Raw genomic sequence first — 20,332 nt, forward strand, 5'->3', positions numbered from 1 at the left:
TCGCCCCCCCCCCCCCTCCCCCTCCGGTTCGACACCCTGGTTTCGGCACCATTTCGTGTGGCGACCCGCGAAGGAGGAAACAGGAAAGGGCAGTCGGTCAACAAACATGGCGGTGTATAATGGAATAACGAATAGCTAGGTGATGATGATGACATATAATGATAGCGGGGTGAGCCAGAAAGAAGAAGCTTCAACAACAGCCAGAGCCGTTTATCGTTCGCATTATACTCCTATAACTGCGGGTGCATAACGAGCCGCCAAAAGCCGGCCCATCATTGCTTGCTCGCGCGGTGCCCTGCCGTTCGCGCGTGCACGCACACTCACACGCGCGCGTGCGTGCTTATGAATGGACCCGCGCTCGCTCGGGGCAAAGGGTTGCTCCTTTGCCGGGCCGGTCGCGTTCTTTTTTCGTTTTCGCTCCGGTGTTCGCCGTCCGCCTCCTCGTGAGCGACCGACCGTCGACCCACGCGCCTTTTTTTCACCGCCAACGCTTTTACTTTCCGTGCGGCCGGCCGGCCGATCGGCCTTCTCGGCAACCGGTCCTGTCCTGCTTGCCGCCCGTCGGTGGTGCTACAAGCCGCTCGTCGCTTATTTCTCGGGAATCATTGGGCGCGCGCGCCCGCCGGCGGCAAGCTCGCTTGGTGTCACAGCGTACTATACACAGAGCGCCGCGGTCGCACCTGCATCACCTTCCTTCCTTCTTTTTTTTTTTTTTTTCGCTTTCCCTCGTATCACCAGCGCCGCTAACGGAAACGCGTTCGTTTGCAGCGTGCTCGCCTTTTCTCTTGTTGGTTCTCTTCGTGATCGGGTAGGCCCATCTCGTTCGCCCCCGAGGATCGCAACAGCGTGGGCGACGGTCCCTAGCGCGCGAGCCGCCGCCGTCCCTGTCTTTCGAGGTAGTGCGCGCCCGACTCCGGCGCTTGCGCGTGTCTCTTGCGAAGCCTCCGTCGGAATGGATGGGACTCCGGCGGACTGGTCGGCGGTGCGCGGCGAGATTCGCTTCATGCGTGTGCCCGCATAGTTCGTTCGCTCCCGTGTGAGCGAAAGCACCGAGTCGTCGAGCCGCTCTCCTCGAGATTTCTTTTCGTCGGTTTAATCCCGAGCCTCTCCCTCGGGAGTCAGCTGCGTGACTGAGTGACGTGTCGTGCGTGTTTTCTTGTGCGTGTGCGCGAGGTGGACGGAGTGAGCGGTCGTCGTCATCTCCTTCCGTGCAAGTGTCTCGTGGGAGAGCTTGTTGCTGTTCCGGTTGTTGTTTATCCGTGCGCGCGCGCTTTTTGTGTGAATCGGTGCGCGCGGGTGGGCTCGACAAGTGGTGCTGTGTGTGGGTGTGTGACTGTGCGCGCGCGCGCGTGCGCGCGGTTGACGTTGCTTCTACGCCAAAAAGCCGCGCACGTTTTGTTTTGTCTCCCGCCTTTGTTATTTTTTTTTTGTCTTTGCGCTGGAAAGAGATTTCTACCTGCTTTCCGAGGTTCGTCGGCGAGTGTTATAGCTGCTTTTACCTGGAATACGCGACGACGTTGCCGTCCTGTAGGCGAAAAATCTTGGTGCGCGGTTACGTAACGTCCGATCGACGTTTGCGCGACGGGACCGCCGAAGTTCGACGCCGTCGACGTTGTGCTGCTGCGCAAGAAGTAAGTTTCCGGTACGTCTTCCGTATTCTACCGGAACAAGCCTATATACACGCGGCGAACCGCTGAAACGTCAACACCCCACTGGACGACGCCGATCTATCAACGCGAGAGAGCAGGAACCGTTTACACGAAGGTCGAGTGACGTCACTTGCTCAAAATACCAGCACGGGACAAAACGCATGGCCTACAGTGGCTCCGCGGAGAGCCGTCTCTTCAAGACGACGGTCACCGGTTCTGTATATCTCCTCCCGACGACCACGTGAGAACCTGAGTGTCACGGGCTACTGCGCGACTCCACTCGCTTTCTTCGTTCACTGAACAAAAAGATAACTTCTAGCAGGCCGTCTCTCTCTCGTTGGCCCACGGCACAGTGTTTGGATTGAGAAAACCGTTGCGTTTGAACGGAGTGTGAGATAAGCGCCGCTGGCGCTGTTTGCTCAGTGGCCGTCGCCATCACGACGACCGCGGACGACGCGATTGTGTGTGTAACCACTGCGAAAAGTCTTCGACATAGCGGAGGATGGCCAGCGGTCGCTCCAAGACGTCGCGACACATTGTCAGAAGAACGTCGCGCCGTGGCGGAGGAGGAGCTCGCTTCTCCGCGAAGAGTCGTTTCACGGTGTCGAGAGGCTTCGAGGCGCAGGAAAGGCTCAACGGCATCGCCCCACGAAGCGACGCCTCTTCTAGGTGTCGTGGACTTTAAACAAGGCGCGAAGCGTCGGTATAGAAGCTGAACATTCCGTAATAGCCAAGCGGTGACGTGCACCGTGCTGTATCCGGAAGAACTGCATTGTGGTTGGAGTCGACTGTCCCCAAAAAAGCGTCGCTTCAAGGGCTGCCAGGATTGCAAGGTGCCTGTGCACATAGTTCACTACCTGTGATTCATTGCTTGTGGTATATACACTGTTGAAGGACGTATATATATATAGTCACAACGCAACATGGTGTTTGAAGACGGTTCGGAGAATTTTCCTCGTCGGTGGGACTCGGCGCTTCGGAAGACGGTGGCCCGCTTCCAAGAGATTCGACTTTTCCGGAAAGCCGAGTGATTCCGAAAGGATACGCGCTTATTCAAGTGAGTGCGCTCGTAAAATACCTCGCGAAGTCGGGATATACTCGACCCCCTGAATACGCTAATCAGTTTATGTCGAAATCTCAGTGCGAATAGGGGGAGTGAAGTGAACGTTGCAACGAGGAACTCTCCCCTAGGAATCGCGCTGGTTTAGGTGAAAGTCCTCGATTTCCTGAAGACCCGCCGAAGTGACCGCGAAAGGACTGGAAGCGGGTTATACCGTGTAGGAGCATTGGTTGGAAGACTATAAAGTGACCGGAAGGGCTGAAACGCGTTATACAGTGTTGGAGCATTGGTTGTTTGGAAAGCTACAGCGCGTGCCTGAGGACACGGCTTCGCGTGTGCGGAGCAACTTGGAGCTGAGTGTCCGAAACCTGCGGGAATACACTGGAAAGAATAGCCCCCGAGATGGCCGAGGCAATGAAAGAGACTGCGATGCCCTAATACCTGTCAACGCGAGATATCCCTTCGGAGGAGACTGCTTGGAGGACGTGGCCCGGTTCAAGCGTGGACTAGACCTGACCGGCGCATCGTGTGGAGGTTCGCATTTTTTTTGCGTGGTTCCACCTGCGGCATGCCATGACATGCTCAGCTGGTGCCTGGCCTGCTGCTGGAAGGACGACACTTGCTGCAGCTTCGTGGGCGCCGAGCGCGGACTGCCCCGGCACAGCGACGAGAGGACAGAGTCCCTGCTCTACTGGCGTCCGCCGCCCTGCTTCGTCAGGTATATACACGCCGGCGCCGCCCCGCCCCGCCCCGCCGAGGTGGCTATTTGTGGCGTGGCCCTCTGCTGCCTGCGGAGCACGAGGGTTCGATTCCCCCTCGCGGTGGTGACCGCATTGCGAGGGGGGAGCGGAGTGCAAACGCGATCGTGTGTTCTGCGCCTTGGGTCACGTGTACGTTAGAGACACTCAGGTGGTCAAAAGCCATCCGGCTACCCCTGCTGCAGCGTCTATTCGTAGCCCGTGTGTTGATATCAATCAATCAATTCGTAGCCCGTGTGTTGATATGAATAGATCAATCAATCAGCAGTCAATCAATCAGCAGTCAGTCAATAATCATGTCGCCCGACTGTCAGGTGCACTTATATTGGTTACATTTGCGGAAGAAAAGTGTAATTGATTTCCCTTATCAGTTGCAGCCAGGTGGTAGTAGTGGAGCAGTTAGGAAACCGCAGTTCGATTGCTTATCAGACATTATTGCATTTTGAGAAGTTCTGTATGCTGATCATCGCCGCTGATACATGATCACTTTCGCCAGCAGTTGTTTCTTGGAGGCTTTCAATCACTCAATCAGTCAATCAATCATGTCGCCCGACTGTCAGGTGCACTTAAATTTGTTACCCTTGCGGAAGAAAAGTGTCATTGATTTCGCTTATCAGTCACAGCCAGGTGGTGGCAGTGGAGCAGTTAGGGAAACGCAGGTTGATTACTTATGGTACAGTGCATGTTGACAAGCTTTCTATGGTGATCGCCGTTGATGCATGTTCATTTTCTCCAGCAGTTGCTTCTTGGAGGATTTCAATCAATCATTCAATAAATCAATCAATCAACCAATTAATCAATCCATCCGCATTCGATTAAGCTATAGACTGAACTCTGGGACATTTGAGTCTCGAATGTGTAGAGGCATGAGTACGTGCAAGATAATAAAACGCATGGAAGTAGTGGTCAAATTTACAGTTCGGTTATTCTGGACCACGTTGACTGCGTGGCTGTTTTCGCGCTTCATTTCTCGTAGTTCGTGGCTATGCATGTCGATACTTGCAACTATGAAAATACTGCAGGATGGCACCGCGTTGATCCACCACTTCACCCATTTCGTGACGCGTCACGGTGGAAACTTCGTCGTCCACTGCGTTTTGTCTCTCTATAAGGCAGGCCTTGGGTGTTATAACCTCCGCTGTCATTGCTAGAAAGAGGAAAAAATAAGATATGAAGGGCAGGAGAGGTTAACCAGATTAACTGCCCCGCATTTCGATTGGGGCGAAATGCGAAAACACCCGAGTACTTAGATTTAGGTGCACGTTAAAGAACCCCAGGTGGTCTAAATTATTCCGGAGTCCTCCACGTGCCTCGTAATCAGATCGTGTTTTTGGCACGTAAAACCCCATAATTTAATTTAATTTTAAGATTGACTGTCCGTTTGGCAACTCTGCACTGGCGGAAGGGAAAAGGGTAGAAAAAATGAAAATGAGAAAAGGAGAGAGGGATACGAAGGTGATCTGTCCGCACAAGCACAAGACTAACGATTACAGTTTTTCATTCAGTCCTATATAATGCTCAAAAAAAAAGGGGGGGGGAAGAAGACACTATAACGTCTTTAGAGCAGTTTCGTACTGACGTCAGCTGTGATCAAGATTATTGCATAGGTCTTATACCAGGGTCCTTCAACACAAACTATTGAAGGACCCTGGTCTCCCGAGAGAGTGCTGGACCGCCAGCTTCATTTGTAGGCGCGATGCTTCCGAGCAACATGCTTGTTGGAAGGAACCACTTCCAGGAAACACTTGCATCCGAAGCAGACTAAATAATCCTGCGCCAAGAATGACTCAGTTGTCCACTATGTGCTCAATAATTGGAGACGCTTAAGCTTCGCCTTTAAGAGTAGAACGCGATACCATTAAAGGGTCCCTGACTGCTTATCACGCTTCCCGGCAACTGCAGCATATGCAACCGGTAATCTTTACTGGGAAACGCATGCGGCGAACGCTATGCACGAAGGCGAGCTTTCTGGTTCTTTTTTTATTTCTTTGTCCCGCATGGCCGGCGTCGCCGCTGTCGCATGGATGCGCGGAGGCGAGCGCCATCTGGTAGTGCTGCATGGAACCTAGCTGCGCACGCGGTGTGCGCCGCTTCTGTGATTGGTAGAGACGCGCCGCGCTGTGATTGGTAGACAATTTTCGGCTCACGGTCAACGCCGGCGTCACCGTGCTTTCTGCGTAACGGGGCCCTTAAAGCTATGGCTTTGATAAGACTTGACTTGGGCTAAAATGGTGTAACATCGTTCTGTTTACTGCGCAAAATGTGTGCGCACATGTGTGTCAGTTTCTTTTATTTTGTCCTTTGTGTAACAGCATATCGCAGTAAACAGAACGACAGAGGTGCTCGCAAATTAAAAAAAAAATTGCAGCAGTGTGAAGTCCGCATGTGCGAAAAACACAGCGCGAAATTGATCCACGTGAAATGGGTGGGGTGATGAAGTTAGGAAATTTGCAGGCCCAAGTTGGTATCAGCTAGCGCGAGACAGGGGTAATTGGAGATCGCAGGGAGAGGCCTTCGTCCTGCAGTGGACATATATATATATATATATATATATATAATTTGATTACTAATCTTCGCACGGCGCTGTGCGGAAAGCAGGAGGGTCCATATTAATAGTTCGACCGCCATTCGGGGATATCACTTTCCGTGAGCGCCGATTGGCTAAGCCAGCGGCTGCAGAAACGCTGCCGTTGATCCAAACAAGTGTTGTCGCGCCGTACGCCCACGGTCAGAGTGAGTGAGTGAATGAGTGTCCCAATAAGTTGTCAAATGGGGTCCAGCACCACTGCGTGCGCTTATATGAGATTTATCTTTCCGATATTTAATCATATTCTGATCGTGTCATTTCTTAGAACGCACGTGCGAGAATGACCGCGAGCCGCGTACGTAATAGCGTTCCCATTTCCACGTGTCCCTCCCTGTTACACCTACGCCCGTCATTAAAAGCTGCGCTGGTATGCGGAGCGAACGATGCTTTCTCGGGCGGCGCGCCTTTTAAACACGCACGCGCGCTAATTAGATTCCGATAGCGCTGATTACTCGGCGTCCTTCTTGCCCTGGCCAGTTCTTCGCGAATAAATACGCTTATTTATTTTTCTCACCTATATTGGTGATGCCAGGATCAGATTCTAAATTCGCGCGCGGATTGTGTTCGACCGAAGAACGCGCGGAGCGTATTAAGCATGAAATGCTTTTAGCTCCCGTTGTCGGTGATCTTCAAGTGACCTTAGCCAGAGCCGTTATCCGGGCACTCAAAACGAGAACATGCCGGCAAGTTGCGAGAACAAAACGAGATCATCCGGGCAACCAGTCAAATAAAACTTAACAAAATGCGGTCTTTGGCCCCAACCAGGGCCGCATTACATACGCTATCGTTACTCTCCAAACAAGCTACAAAACACATTGCTTCCGAGTTCTTCCTAATGCTTCTTCACAGTATCACTCAAGCTGTAACTTCTAGTACGCTGGAGTTTTATTTGTCATTTCCAATAGCGGACGTTCAAAAGGTAGATACAGGGGACCTAAGGCCGCACACTTGCAGACTTCGATGCGACAAAAATGGCGATGGCGGCAGGCGATGAGCGCGTTGGACTGTTGCTATAGAAGAAACGCGGTTGAAGGCGGCGCCACCACAGGCAGCAAAAGACACCATATGGTAGCCATTTCATGCTTACATCTACTCTCGATTATTTCCGAGAGAGAAGGGGTTCTGTGCCAGGAAGGGAAAGGTTGGCATTGGAGAGTTTTAGGTGTACGCAAGCCTCTTGCGTCCCCTAATCTAAAACTCTCTGCTATCTTCTGCACCCCTTGAGGGAGCACGGCTCAGCGCCAGTTTTAGAGAACACCGATCTCGGCATCTCTCTCCGTCACCGTGCTTTCCTTGCGTCGTCGACTCTACGATATTGCTTAGCGCGCATGCACTGCATTACCGCTGCGGCCGAGGGCGCGCTTCAAACTGCAGTAGTAAAATCGAGCAATTTATTTCCCGGAAAGAACAGTTCATTGGCTAAAAGTTATGGACAGCTTGACAAGGCCAATGAACCCTTGACAAGGCATTTGGGACGACAATATATGGCCAAAAGGCAATATACTTAATACGGTAAATGTAAAAACACTGAATTTTTTGTACGTCACACTAAATACTCATACGTGAGCAGGTGCCACCACAAACTTGCATGTAACAACCGTATATAAATAAATAGGCTATATTGTATTCATAAATGAGCGTGAACTCAAGCCGTCAGCTCTCGGTATAGACTATTTCCCTGCGCGAAAGAGATCCATATGCGCGAAAAGGGCGCGACGGTCCGCTGACGTCACTTGCGGTGCGGTTGCGGCGCGAAATTCGAGAAGGGAAGCCTTGTCTTCATTTTCTGCGTTGTCCAACCACCGCCGTTAGTCGAACAAGTCTGGAGAAGCGCACGGAAGCACCATCTACCACTTTGTAGACTGATAGAGGGTAAGGCTTCGTCGTCCCTTCGAATTCCAGCCAATGGTATTGCAGCATACTGCCAACCCTCCAGATTTTTCTCTAAAGTTAGTTTTACGAAAAATAAATTCTGTCTGCGAAAAAAGTGCGCATCATATGTACAGTACTTGCCATTGTTCACAGTCATGTTCAGTGCTACCCTGCTAAGATCATCCTTGGGGATTGAAGTAACAACAACAACAACAACAACAACAACAACAACAACAACAACAACAACAACAACAACAACAACAACAACAACGACGACGACGACGACGACGACGACGACGACGACGACGACGACGACGACGACGACAACGACAACAACAACAACAACAACAACAACAATAGTAATAATTAGTTTCGCTCGTTGGTCCCCGAACCTTGAACCTCAATTCCGTTGGAAATCAACATCAAAGTCGCTGTAATCTAAATGTTGTCTGTCAGTATTTGCTGTACCACGGCTGACAATGTTAAAAAAAAAAAAAAAAAGTGTGCTGGCTTGCATCTCACCTCCTCGACCTGCATTGCGCCCGCAGAATTTCACGAATTAAACAAGAAATACAGGTTGGCAGGTATGTCTCGGCGCACGTAAGCGCCTGTGCTTATTAGTGTATAAAGCAGAGTGCTTTGATAGCCTTTGGCGTAAGCAAACTCTGGAGGGACTGTGCGTTTGAACGCACTTCGTTTTGTTACAGAAAGAGAGAAAGAGCTCTTTATTGAAAAAAAAAAAAAAAAAAAAACAGACATTGTTTAGCCAGTGTATTTTCGCCTACACGTGGGACGAAGGGGAAGAAAGGCCGTAGAAGAAAGTGGGCAGAAGTAAAAGGAGAGAGAAAAAGAAAAGCTCAGTATATGAAATTGACTAAATATATAAAAACAAGCTTTGCACTCGTTTGATGGGAAAGGCCAGGGACCCAGCATCCGTGTCAATGTCAAGGCCTTGGTCGAGCTAGCTCTCTCACGTTCATTTTATATCGCTGTCGCTCGTCTCTGTAAGCTGGGCATTCAAGGAAGATGTGCTTTAGAGATTCCAGGTCGCCGCATTTGTCACAACGTGGATTTGTGGTCTGGCCAATATGCGAAAAAGAAGATTGTTCGGGTAGCCAACGTTCAGTCGAAGCCGGTGATAGAGTTGCCGCTTCTCCCGCTTTGTGACACGCAATAAGTGAACGAAGTATAAGATTGTACGCGCATTTGTGTCGGTTGGTACGCAACTTCATTGGAAGCTAAACATTTCGACAGAATTGCGCCTGTTTGGTTGGGACAATTAGTTGTCCCCCCCCCCCCCCCCCCTGTTACGGAGAGAACGAACGGGGATACATTAAGCGAAAAAAATGGTGCTGGGCAGGCCATGTAATGCGTAGGATGGATAATCGGTGGACCATTAGAGCTACAGAATGGATACCAAGAGAAGGGAAGCGCAGTCGAGGACGGCAGAAAACTAGGTGGGGTGATGAAGTTAGAAAATTTGCAGGCGCAAGTTGGAATCAGCTAGCGCAAGACAGGGGTAATTGGAGATCGCAGGGAGAGGCCTTCGTCCTGCAGTGGACATAAATATAGGCTGATGATGATGATGACGATGATGTTACGGAGGACTTGTAAAACCTGCACCCCGCCACCAACCGTCCCTGTGGAAGGAGCCGAGTTGGCTCCTTCCACTTAACGTCAGGTTTAATAAATCCACATTTCGGCTGAAGTCGTTCCCAAATTGTTAACTCCATTGGATACAGGGACTGGCGTCGTTCATTGCGTCGCCTGGACGCGATGCCCCATCTAGGTGGCGTGACGATCGCTCCTTGATCGCCGCGTCACCCCTCCGAAACACACCGGCCGACAAGAGGTACGGCGGCGTGGGACTAACCAGACCTTGAGTTGCGCTGTTACGACCGTCTACCGATCTCGCCAACGCGCTACGTTTAGGGTCTTAGGTCGCTTCCTGTCGTGGGAAGCAGCTACGGCTGCCTCGTCGCTGGCAACGGCGTCGGACGGAAGCGTGTGCTTCAACGCGGCTTGGGCGCGCGGGACGTTGCCGCTAACGTTACTTCGGATATAACCAGCCGTACACTCCCGTTTTGCTGGTGGCAAGGCCGCGACCTCGGCGTGTTGCCACGCTATCGCGATCGGCGTCCGTCCTGGTTAGATGTGTTTCTGTAAACATCGTCCGCGCTGGCTTCCTTCATTTTCGTTTCTCTCTCGCTTCCCGCCGAGGTGGCTCCGTGACATGTGGCTTTCTGCACGCCGAGCGCCAGGTCGCTGGTTCGATTCCCGAAATTACGCTCGTGATCGCGCGTTGGGTGCACGTTACAAAGGGGTAGTACTGGCCTGATATCTCCGGATTCTCATTTTTTAAAATTATCAATTTAATATATACCGTCGAACCCGGATGTAGCGAACCCACGTATAACGAATTATTGTGTATAACGAAATCCCCTTGAAAATCTCCATGAACTATTTATTTTATATATCGAATTACCTATATAACGAACTTTTTTATGATCCCTTCAGATTCGATATATCCGGGGTCGAATGTAACGGCTTTTCTGCAGCCAGTTTCGGTTTCGTTCCTACTGTGTTGTGACGTCATGTAGTCACCTGAGACCAGGACACGCGGGCCGGGAGCTTTCGGGTCGGCCTGAGCCCGTGCAGTGTTCCTCTATCGTTCGCTGCTTTCGTCCTTTCCTGCTTAGAACAGCGTGTGGTCGCAACGAAACGTGAATGACGTTTATGTATGCGACTCGCCGCGAGCATTGGTCACGCATGAGGGCGCGTGACTTTGGTCAATGCGTGTTTTGGTTTGTGAGCTCTGGCCGACGCGTATTTTCCCCGCTCTTCTGCTGTTGCAATGGGTGGCATAATCCTAAACGTTTCGGAAAAGATGAAAAAAAAAAAAGAAGTAATTCACACTTGCCGCCTTCAGACATAATTAGCACAAACATGACAGCTTGTGGAGAGTATAGGTGTAGTGCTGTTTCTTAACAGCTGTGGCAGTAGTTTGCAACGGAGTAATTGTACAGTGTACCGGTTACAGTACACAGATAAACACAGAACAGCCTGTAAACCTCCTTTCTTAGCTTCAAATGCCATCCAAAACAATACAGAGAAGTTTTGAATAGGTTTACCGTAACGCGATTAAAAGACAGGACAAAAGAAGACACACAAGGACACACACGGCGTCATTGTGTGTCCTTGTGTGTCTTCTTTTGCCCTGTCTTATAATCGCGCTACGGTAAAACTATTCAAGATGCGTTACCAACAAGCTCACATTGCAACCAGCAATAAATATAATGCTGCTATCATGTGTAATTAAGCTGTGTTAGTAAATTATGCTTCTACAATAGCAGAATGGCCACTGCTTGGTGAAGATTGGTGAGCCGGAAAAGACGTGAATACGAAATACAGGTGGTAGCGCTGTGAAGTTGCCACTCCAGCTTGCGTTGACGTCATTGGCTGTGACATCATATACTAAAAGGTCTAGTTAATTGTTTGTTGATAAAGAAGCACAAGGGTTCATTTTAATGGAACAAAACGACTCAAAACAAAACAAAAAAATGACCCCTAGTGTTCGGCTTATTATTTTTTTTATCCGCCTCATACGTTCCCGGAATACACGCTTTTTCGGCACAAACGTTCAGTACATCGCCAAACTGCGATCGTATTATACGTTTTCTGGCCGCTGGATCCAATGCAAAAAAGAAAGAAAATGCGCGAGGCGCGTGCAGTCGAAAACAGTATAAGCCGCCCCCCGTGGCAGCTTCACCGCAATACTCGCTCGTCCGTTTCACGTGAAAACGCCGGCGCGCGCTCAGCTTATTATTCCAGTACCAGCAAATCACCTCCGGGGTCGTCGCACGCCGCATTCACAACTATCGCCGCTGACCCTATTGCGATAAGCATCTTCGCCTATCTGTTTCACAGGGGGTGGGGCCTAGTGCCGTTGATAGCGTACTGCACGCTTTTAGTAGGCGATAATCCAAACGCGTCGCCGTTCCCTGCCGCGGGCGGTGCGATGTTAGTGTCACGTTTCACTTCGGCGGCATTCGGCGTCATCCGCCAGCTCATTTGGTTTCGGTTTCCCGTCGCCGTCATTAAACACTTCGCAATAGGAAAACAACACATGTCTCGGGCCGCCGAAGCTCCACCAGCTCGTCGCGCGTCGGCGTCTCGCGCCTCGTGCGCAACGATTTGCGCAACGCTTTGCATTACGCAGATGTCAAATACAGTTGAGTCTGTCACATTTTTTAGGTACTTCGGATAGTACGTTTTCTCGGTTAGTACGTTTTTTTCTTGCGTTTTTAACCAGAACATATGAACGAGGTTCTACTGTATTTAACGAACAAGTGGAGTTGTGATAACACACTAGGCCATTGAAAGTGGCATTAAGTTTTAATGCCATTAGACATGTCTATGTGGCAGCACACTAATAGCAATAAACTGTAAGGCATTCTACAGTTAATGTCATTATTTATGCTCGTGTCGCATTGGTGTTGCCTGTTTAATCTGATTCAGTATTGCTCTTTTGTATTTCTATAATTGTCCGTTGCTGGTCCTTGTTCTTGTCTACGCGGTTATCGACTTGTCCAAGTATGTTGGAAAAAACAGAGCTGCACGGTTGGCATAGCATGTTTGCAAGATAGTGAGCGAATGAGTGAACGATCAACTTTTGGTCTCGCAGACTGCAGGATGAGCCAGCGAACGAGTTGCCCGGGCTCCGCGATGCTGTTGCTGCCTCACCTTGCCCTCCCCGCAAGCCCGTGCTGTCTCCGACGCGGACTGGCGGCGGCAGTCGCCCAACGTCGCCGCTCGCGGCACGAGCTGCTTCTGAGGCACCTATGTCTCCGTTGAAGGTGCACCTGTCAAATGACACCTTCAAGGGAGTCAAGTGCGGCGATGCAACTGATGTCAAGGTGTGTGGTGGACGCCCTCCTACGTTTTTAGTACATCGAAAAATTGGCACTCTTTGGCGCCTTCCTTGTCTTGCAGTTTGTTGCAGTTTCTGTGGATGTGGTGTCGTTACGCCTGTCTTCTAATCCTTCCGACACCTACGTACACGCACGTGCAGGGCATCCTGCGGCTGCTGTCGTCGCAACTGTCGGAACGGCCACTGCCCCTGGAGTGCCTGTTGGCATTACGCCTTTACCACCCTGCATCCGGGGAGGTCCGGTGGCTCCACCAGGACACCACCATGTTCCAGGTGGTCGAGAAGTACCTCCCACAGCACAACACCAACGACTGGAGGTAGGTAGTCACATGAAGTGCTGTACTCCTCCTGTCCACACAGGCACCCTTGAAGGGGCCCTGAAACACCCTTTTGTAAAACGTGAGCAACATAGTGGCATGAGTGTGACACCTTCCAGGTTTTATATTCCCACAGAGATGGTTGAAAATGACATTATATGAATGGAGGTATAATGAATGCACTGTTTACTTTCACTGTTCCCCTCATCTAGAGCTGGCAATGATAGCAGGGTGCTGCCGATTGCTAATTTCTCCCTTTTTGTCTTCCTTGTGCGCCGTGCTTTTGGTAACCAGTCCAAGGCTGGCATCTGACAAGTGTGCCTGTTGGTCACAGAGGAGTGGTGACAGGGGGGATGGGACGTGTTAACAACCGTCGCTTCCCCATTTCTTAGAAGCTCTGGTAGAGTTAATAGAGTGTGTTGCTGGGCTAGTCGGTTCTTACTTGCAGGTTTAACAAGTGCACACCTTAGATGGGACAAGGAAGTAGACACAAGACAAGCGCTAGCACTTGTCTAAGGCTAGTAGACTAGCACTTGACTAGGAGTTTAGAAGACTACATTAGAAGACTAACGCTTGCCGCAAGACTAGTGCTTGTCTTGTGTCTACTTCCTTGTCCAGTCTAAGGTGTGCGCTTGTTGAACCTGCAAATCTGGTAGGGTGTGCATGCATGTGCCCAATTGCTGGTGTCTATGGGTCATTGCACTTCAGTAAACGTCATCACTGATTTTGGCCAAGGCGGAAGAGCAGCAGGGATATTGGAAGCCACAAAAGAGATTGTAGGTTCCCTGCTGCATTCGGCGGTATAATATCTGGCTCGCGTGTTCATGACATCATTGTCTACAGATTGAGAACATTTATCCTACTGTGTTAAAAAAGAGTTTCAGTGCCCATTTAAGGTTGGATCTGTTGAAGCTGCTTGTTGAACTTGGTCCTTGTATTACTAGTTTTGAATCTACGCTACTGCTGCATGCTTGTACTCAATTTCTAGTTGAGTAGTTAGCTTTGTGCAGTATGGTTCACTGTTAAAGGGAACACTGAATTAATGTTTTGTGAGAGATTACAGCTCAGTCTTGACCTGAAGGCATTGGCAATTATATTTCTCAATGGTATTGTTCTGTAAGAAATGTCACATCAAGTACTTTATTTTCTATGAAATGGATGATACATTTATGTTGGTTGAATGCTAATTGGGACTTTTTATTTGAGAGTGCACCAAACTGTCCCTATAAGCTAGGGTTATGTTCACCCAATGCAGTAAATTATAGCCAAGAAATGCTTTTGCATAGTAAGAAACATCAGAATATGCATCCTACAGTTATTGCTGTTATGAGTTTTTGACTTGGGTTCCTTCGGAGTTGTTGGTGTCTGCTATTACACATTCAGTTTATAGGCTGACTCCAGCATTATAATTGAAATAGTTCATTTTATTACATTTCATCTGGTTGTGAAGCAGATTCGTATTACAAGGATATAAAATGAAACACCGACCAGGGTTGGGTTAAAAGGATGGAAAAGATGGAGTATTGATGTGTGTGTCTGTGTGGTAGCATTAATACTTCATGGTCTGTGTACTGAGCATGCATTTAGTAGTAGGCTGGAAATGCTCTAGACGCTTCTAGTGTTCTTTAAGGTTGTTCCGTCATGGGGCGGAAATTAAGTGGGAAAGTGTGAGAATGTACACGTGAAGTAAAAACCACAAAATTGTGTTGTCATTCTTGCAGGTTTGAGCTAAGGGTACGCTACCTGCTCAGTAACTTGAAAGAATTCCATGACAAGGACCCTGTGCTCTTTGCATACTTCTACAGACAGGTGAGTCGGCGAGTGCCTTTGCCATATTGAAAGTATGTGTGCTCATGTCTATACAGTCCGACTTCACTATAATGAAGTCACATCCGGCATGAAAATGCCTTCGATATATCTGATATTCATGTCAGCATATTTTGTTACGTGCTGATATCGGCAATAAACATCTTAGGTTTACTTCGTTATATCCGATAATTCTTTATATCCAAAATTCGTTATATCCATGTTCGTTATACTGAGGTTCAACTGTATTTAGACAGTGCAGGATTTTCGGAATACAGTGGAGTGGCGCACCAGTTCACAAGAAAAATTCAAGTACCTAATTGACTATGGCGCTCTGCTGCTGAGCATGGAATTGCGGGTTCGATTCCATGCTTCCGCAGCTGCATTCCACTTGGTTTGGAATGCTAGAACGCTTGCGTACTGTCTTAAAACGAACCACAAGTGGTGAAAATTGATTGGTAGAAAAAAAGGTTTCGCCACTTTTGTGCCAACCAGCTCACGTTATTGAACAAAATTCCATGTTTTCTTAGGGTAGATTGTACAAGCCTCCTTTTTTTTTCTTGAGGTGAGAAAATTGTAAAAAGAAGGAAGAGCTGGTAGGTTCTTCATCTGCAGGTTCTGTTTGTGTCAATTTCGTTTGATTTTGTATTCATTTCATGATAGTTGAATAGAGCTGTTCAGTTGAAGCCAGTAGCAGCTCTGATCAGTATCTGATTGTTTTAAATCTGTTCATATATATATGTGTGTGTGTGTATAGATATGCATGTGTGTGTGTGTATTGGAAGAGTTAGCAGAGGTAAAAGATTGCAAGTTGGTGCTTGTGTCACTTTTGTTTGAATTTACTATGACTAAACAGCGTTCAGTTCTGGCCGGTAGCAAGAAGTGAGATTGGGACTGTGTCCTCCCATCCCTCCAGGTCAAAAACGACTATCTGCGAAAGTGTACGAATGTGGATCAAGACCTGGCGATTCATCTAGGTTGCTTAGAAATTAGGCAAGTATTTATCATTTTCTGTGCATTCCTATGGCGTTTCCTTAAAAAAAATTTTGTCAGCTTCATCTTCTGCCCTTTAATGCTGAGGTGCTTCATTTGCTCAATGTGCAGCACTGCTGGACATGTGATCTATTGATCCGTGACAGGTGATCAAGGCGGTCTTTGATTCGTTGCCAAAAGGCAAGGGCAGCGAACTTTGTGAGCAGTCATGAAATATTGTAGGGTTAATAAGGTAAAAGTTTGGGCTAGCTGGTCGGCCACCCTGACATTACTTATAGAGCAAGACTAAACATGGACAGAGACAAGAAACAATACAGACAGTGCCGACTTCCGGCTGACTTTGTTTGTAGAAAGAACCCTAGGGAACGTCATGGGGTTCCCTAGGGCCTAAAAAGAGTGAGAGCTGCTGTTATGCAGTGTTCTCCATATTTAAGGTTGTGTGCCAAACATCACATAAAAGTTGTGGGCTCTGTGCCACTGCCGGACAGATGGTCCGTTGATCTATGACAAATGATCAAGGTGGTCTTTGATCTCTCACCAAAAGGCAAGGACACATAATTTCCTGAGCAGTTAAGAAATATCATAGGGTTCTTTAGGGCCTAAAGAGACCAGGAACTGCTGTTGTTCAGTGTTCTTTATATTTTCACATTGTAGTGACGGTGAAGAAACCATAGATATCAATAATGATATTGTGAAAACCGTCAGTGTAAAAAAAATCAAAGCAATGCAAAAATGATAATAGTATTTATGTTGTGTAATAAGCATCACAGAAAAGTTCAGGCTCCCATGACATTTTTACTTTCAGTGTCTAGAGCTTTAACTGCCATTGTAGCTCAGTGGCTGTGGTGCTGTGCCGTTGAGTGTGAGTCGCAGGTTCAAATCACTGCTGCTGCAGATGCATTCTAGTGAAGACGGAATGAAAAATGCTCGCACGTTGATCCTTAGGTGCATGTTGGAGAACACCAGGTGGTCAGAGCTAATCCGAAGCCCTCCACTAGGACATATCTCTTAGCTCCCGTCTTGCACTGTGATGTTGAACTGCGGTAATCAATCAGTCATGTTCTGTCGCAACAACGGCTTGCAGCACTTTGAAGTCTAGGGCTTGTGTTAGTGAGTCAGTAATTAGATCCGGCGGCATTTTGAACAGACTGGAGGAGGGCTTGTCCATTGTGTGTTACAAGTCCTTTCGCATTTCAGGCAGCAGTGCGTAGATAGCAATCAGAATGCACGTGCAAGTGGGGGAGCCCTTGTTCTTGTTCCGTTTTTTGGTTGACTGCGTGGGGTCACAAGTGCTCTATGGAACAAAGGACACAGCACACAGTAGTATTGATGACACAGCACACAGTAGTAGTATTGAAAGGGCATTGATTGCTCTTTCTTTACAAGAATGCTAGCTAGCCGAAATAATTACAAGGAATAGTTCTTTGATGAGGCAGGATAAGGAGTCGAGATGGCTCCTCAGCATGCAAGAATAATGATCGAATAATGTTCACCAGGCCAGACACCGTCGTCCAAGTCATTCGGAAACAGAAGCACATGCGAGGGATTATGTTTAGCCATGTCGGTGCTGCAGTACGAAACACAGATGAAAAGCCCCCTACATGTTAGCCCCGCGGAGCACGCTGACGAGTGCACGGTCAGTCCTTGTGTGCCAACGTCCTGCAGTGAAAGAGAAGGGAGAAAGCTTTTCTCACGCCCGAGTTATCCATGCTGTCAGGTGGTGCTAGCTTCGAAACACTCCCGCCATCTCTCATCATAGCTGCATAACTACAACACCGACTCCCTCGGCTGCGTGTTTGTTATGCAGGAAAGCCGAATGCCAGGAGGCGTGAGTTATGCATGGGGAACAAACATCTGGAAGACGGGAGAGAGTCGAGCGTCCCCACAGCTGATGTGACTGATAGCTTTTGCTGTACTCCATGGGTTTGGTGAGATGGAGTATATGGTTTGAAGTTTATCTGTCTAGAGTACCTTACAACTTCTGTTGGCTTTGTAATTTTAGGGGTCTCTTAGTAGATGCACTAGCCTTGTCGGAGAAGTTTAGTAACCAGCTCAGAAAATGGTGTATTACTTGGTTCTCTCTGAGTGCTACAGATTTGGCAACCTTATGCTCAAGCACTTGGCATGCTTATTGTAGGCAGCTGTGCTGCCTTTGTCCAGGCATCACCTGATTGCAAATCTCCCTGTGCAGGAGATTTTGCAAGGACATGACCCATGGGGCGCTCGACAAGAAGTCCAACTATGAGCTGATCGAGAAGGAGATTGGGCTTCACAAGTTCCTTCCAGCCCAAGTCATTTCATCTAACAAGGTGCTGTCCCCTTTGTTGACGCATTCAAGGTGCCACATGTATATGGGACACTGACCCTTAGCCATTTGCGGTCATGTGTTGGGTCGCCGATAACTTACAGCCAATAAGTTTCGTACATACTATCCTTTTGCGAGATTTCGTGTGACTCGACCCTCGATGTGTCGGCGAAATCGGCCCTAGCATTCCTAGCGCCCTGCCAAGCTCACTATCTGTGCACAATGCCAGGAATGCTGTTGGACAGAAGTCCGATGCAGTCTCTCGCAAAAGTGATAGCAGTATTTCTAAAAGTGATCACTCGAGAATACCACTCCTGTGCGTTGGTATCTGTGGCTAACGAAGCACAAATGGCGACGACAATGCACTGCTTTCATCAAGAAAGCTCATTAAAAAAGAAAGAAGGAAATTCTCGTCTGTCAAATTAAATTCTGCATGTCTTGTTTTTTCTGATTGCGAATGTGGGGAGCATGCTAAATTTTTCTTTTATGAATCGGCGGCTTGTTACATTCAGGTGCACTTTTATTTTCTTACTTTAAGCCAGCAAAAATAGGGTGCGCATTAAATTTGGAGGTGCGTTAGATTCGGGTGAATAAGGTAGTCCTGTGGTAGAATGCATCGCAGGTCAATAATAACCACACTGTGAAATGCACGAAAGTGAGACTTCTATGACAGCACTAGTACTTGCGTAGGTTCCACAGCGTTGCCTGCAGAGTGTGAAACAGAGTATAATGTGAGCCTTCTGCATTTGAACTGTGTGTGCTGACCTCAGAGTTGTCTTCGGTTCATTCATCGTAATCGCTAGTGCTCAATTCTACAGCCGAAGAATCTGCGCAAGCTGATCCAGGCACAGTTCAAGAAATGCTCGCAGCTGAGCGAGACCCAGTGCATGATGCGGTTCCTCGAGTTGGTGCGTCAGGTGCTGCCTTACGACCGGGAGAACTTCTCCTGTGCCCTGGGGGTGAGCTTTCTTTGAATTTAACTTGTTTAAGCAAATTAATTTATACGTAGTCATTACGCCATTTATTGCGCCTGCATTTGTGGGAACGGTGCACAAATGCACGATGTGCCCGAATGCCTCGCGCTGGCGATATCGTGAAGCTCTACTCGCTTGCATAGTTGCAGTAGTGTGGTAGATGCCGACTATTGCCCACGCTGTGAGAGCATTCGTAATGTAATTTTACACCTCGGCACTGGTGTGGCGAACCTCGGTGAGCGCACTCCAAACACAACACCGTATAAAATACACACCTGGGCTAGCGCGGGTAGTGGATGGCGAACATGAGATCGCATGCCGTACTTTCTTGGCATGACACTTTGTAACCGCTCCAAGAGATAGTGAGGGATAACGTTTAATGGCAAGAAGGGCTGAGTGGTGTGCTTGCTTTCTATTTTCATGATAATTGAATCTCTGTGCCATGTTTACTTTATAACTCCACTAAAGAGGAAGAAAATGAGTGTTCATTAATTATTTGTGAAACTTAAAAATAACCTGAAATCCAAAGTTTGACGGCAACCCGTCTGGCCGGGAGAATACATATTGAATAAACGTGAATAGATACATCGACCAAAAGAACAGAAAATTTAATTATGTTTCGGCTCTTGCATGGGGAGCCGAAATATGCGGGAGCCGAAACGTCATTAAATTTTCAGTTCTTTTGGTTGGTGTATCTTTTCATGTCCCCCATATTCCCATAATCTCTCTTAATTATAAAATTGCTACCGCATTTTGTTTTTCCAGGGCAGTAGGGAAACGTTTCGTAATCATTTTTATGTAACACCTCTAAACAAGCTGAAAATGAATGTGTAAGAATTTTCATTTAGGTCCTAATGAACTTACACACTTCACTGTTTACCTGCACATCGCCCCCCTAACATGGAACCTTTTCCTTCCAAATAACTCTGTGAAAGCCAACCCGCCGTGGTTGCTCAGTGGCTATGGTGTTGGGCTGCTGAGCACGAGGTTGCGGGATCGAATCCCCGGCCATGGCGGCCGCATTTCGATGGGGGCGAAATGCGAAAACACCCGTGTGCTTAGATTTAGGTGCGCGTTAAAG

The 20,332-nt window shown here is 48.4% G+C and overlaps 1 protein-coding gene across 1 annotated transcript in view; it reads left to right on the plus strand.

Annotated features, from left to right (window-relative positions):
- The first annotated feature begins 2,936 nt into the window (after positions 1-2,936).
- Positions 2,937-20,332, plus strand: part of LOC119431409 (focal adhesion kinase 1-like) — a 57,816-nt gene continuing 40,420 nt past the window's right edge. The window contains 7 exon segments of the mRNA XM_037698901.2: positions 2,937-3,427; positions 12,611-12,842; positions 12,998-13,173; positions 14,895-14,982; positions 15,896-15,972; positions 18,164-18,281; positions 19,096-19,236. Of these exon segments, the coding sequence (XP_037554829.1) occupies positions 3,288-3,427; positions 12,611-12,842; positions 12,998-13,173; positions 14,895-14,982; positions 15,896-15,972; positions 18,164-18,281; positions 19,096-19,236 (972 nt within the window). The 5' untranslated portion in view covers positions 2,937-3,287.

The sequence above is a fragment of the Dermacentor silvarum genome, chromosome 10 (assembly GCF_013339745.2).
Source record: "Dermacentor silvarum isolate Dsil-2018 chromosome 10, BIME_Dsil_1.4, whole genome shotgun sequence".
NCBI classification, from domain to species: Eukaryota; Metazoa; Arthropoda; class Arachnida; order Ixodida; family Ixodidae; genus Dermacentor; species Dermacentor silvarum.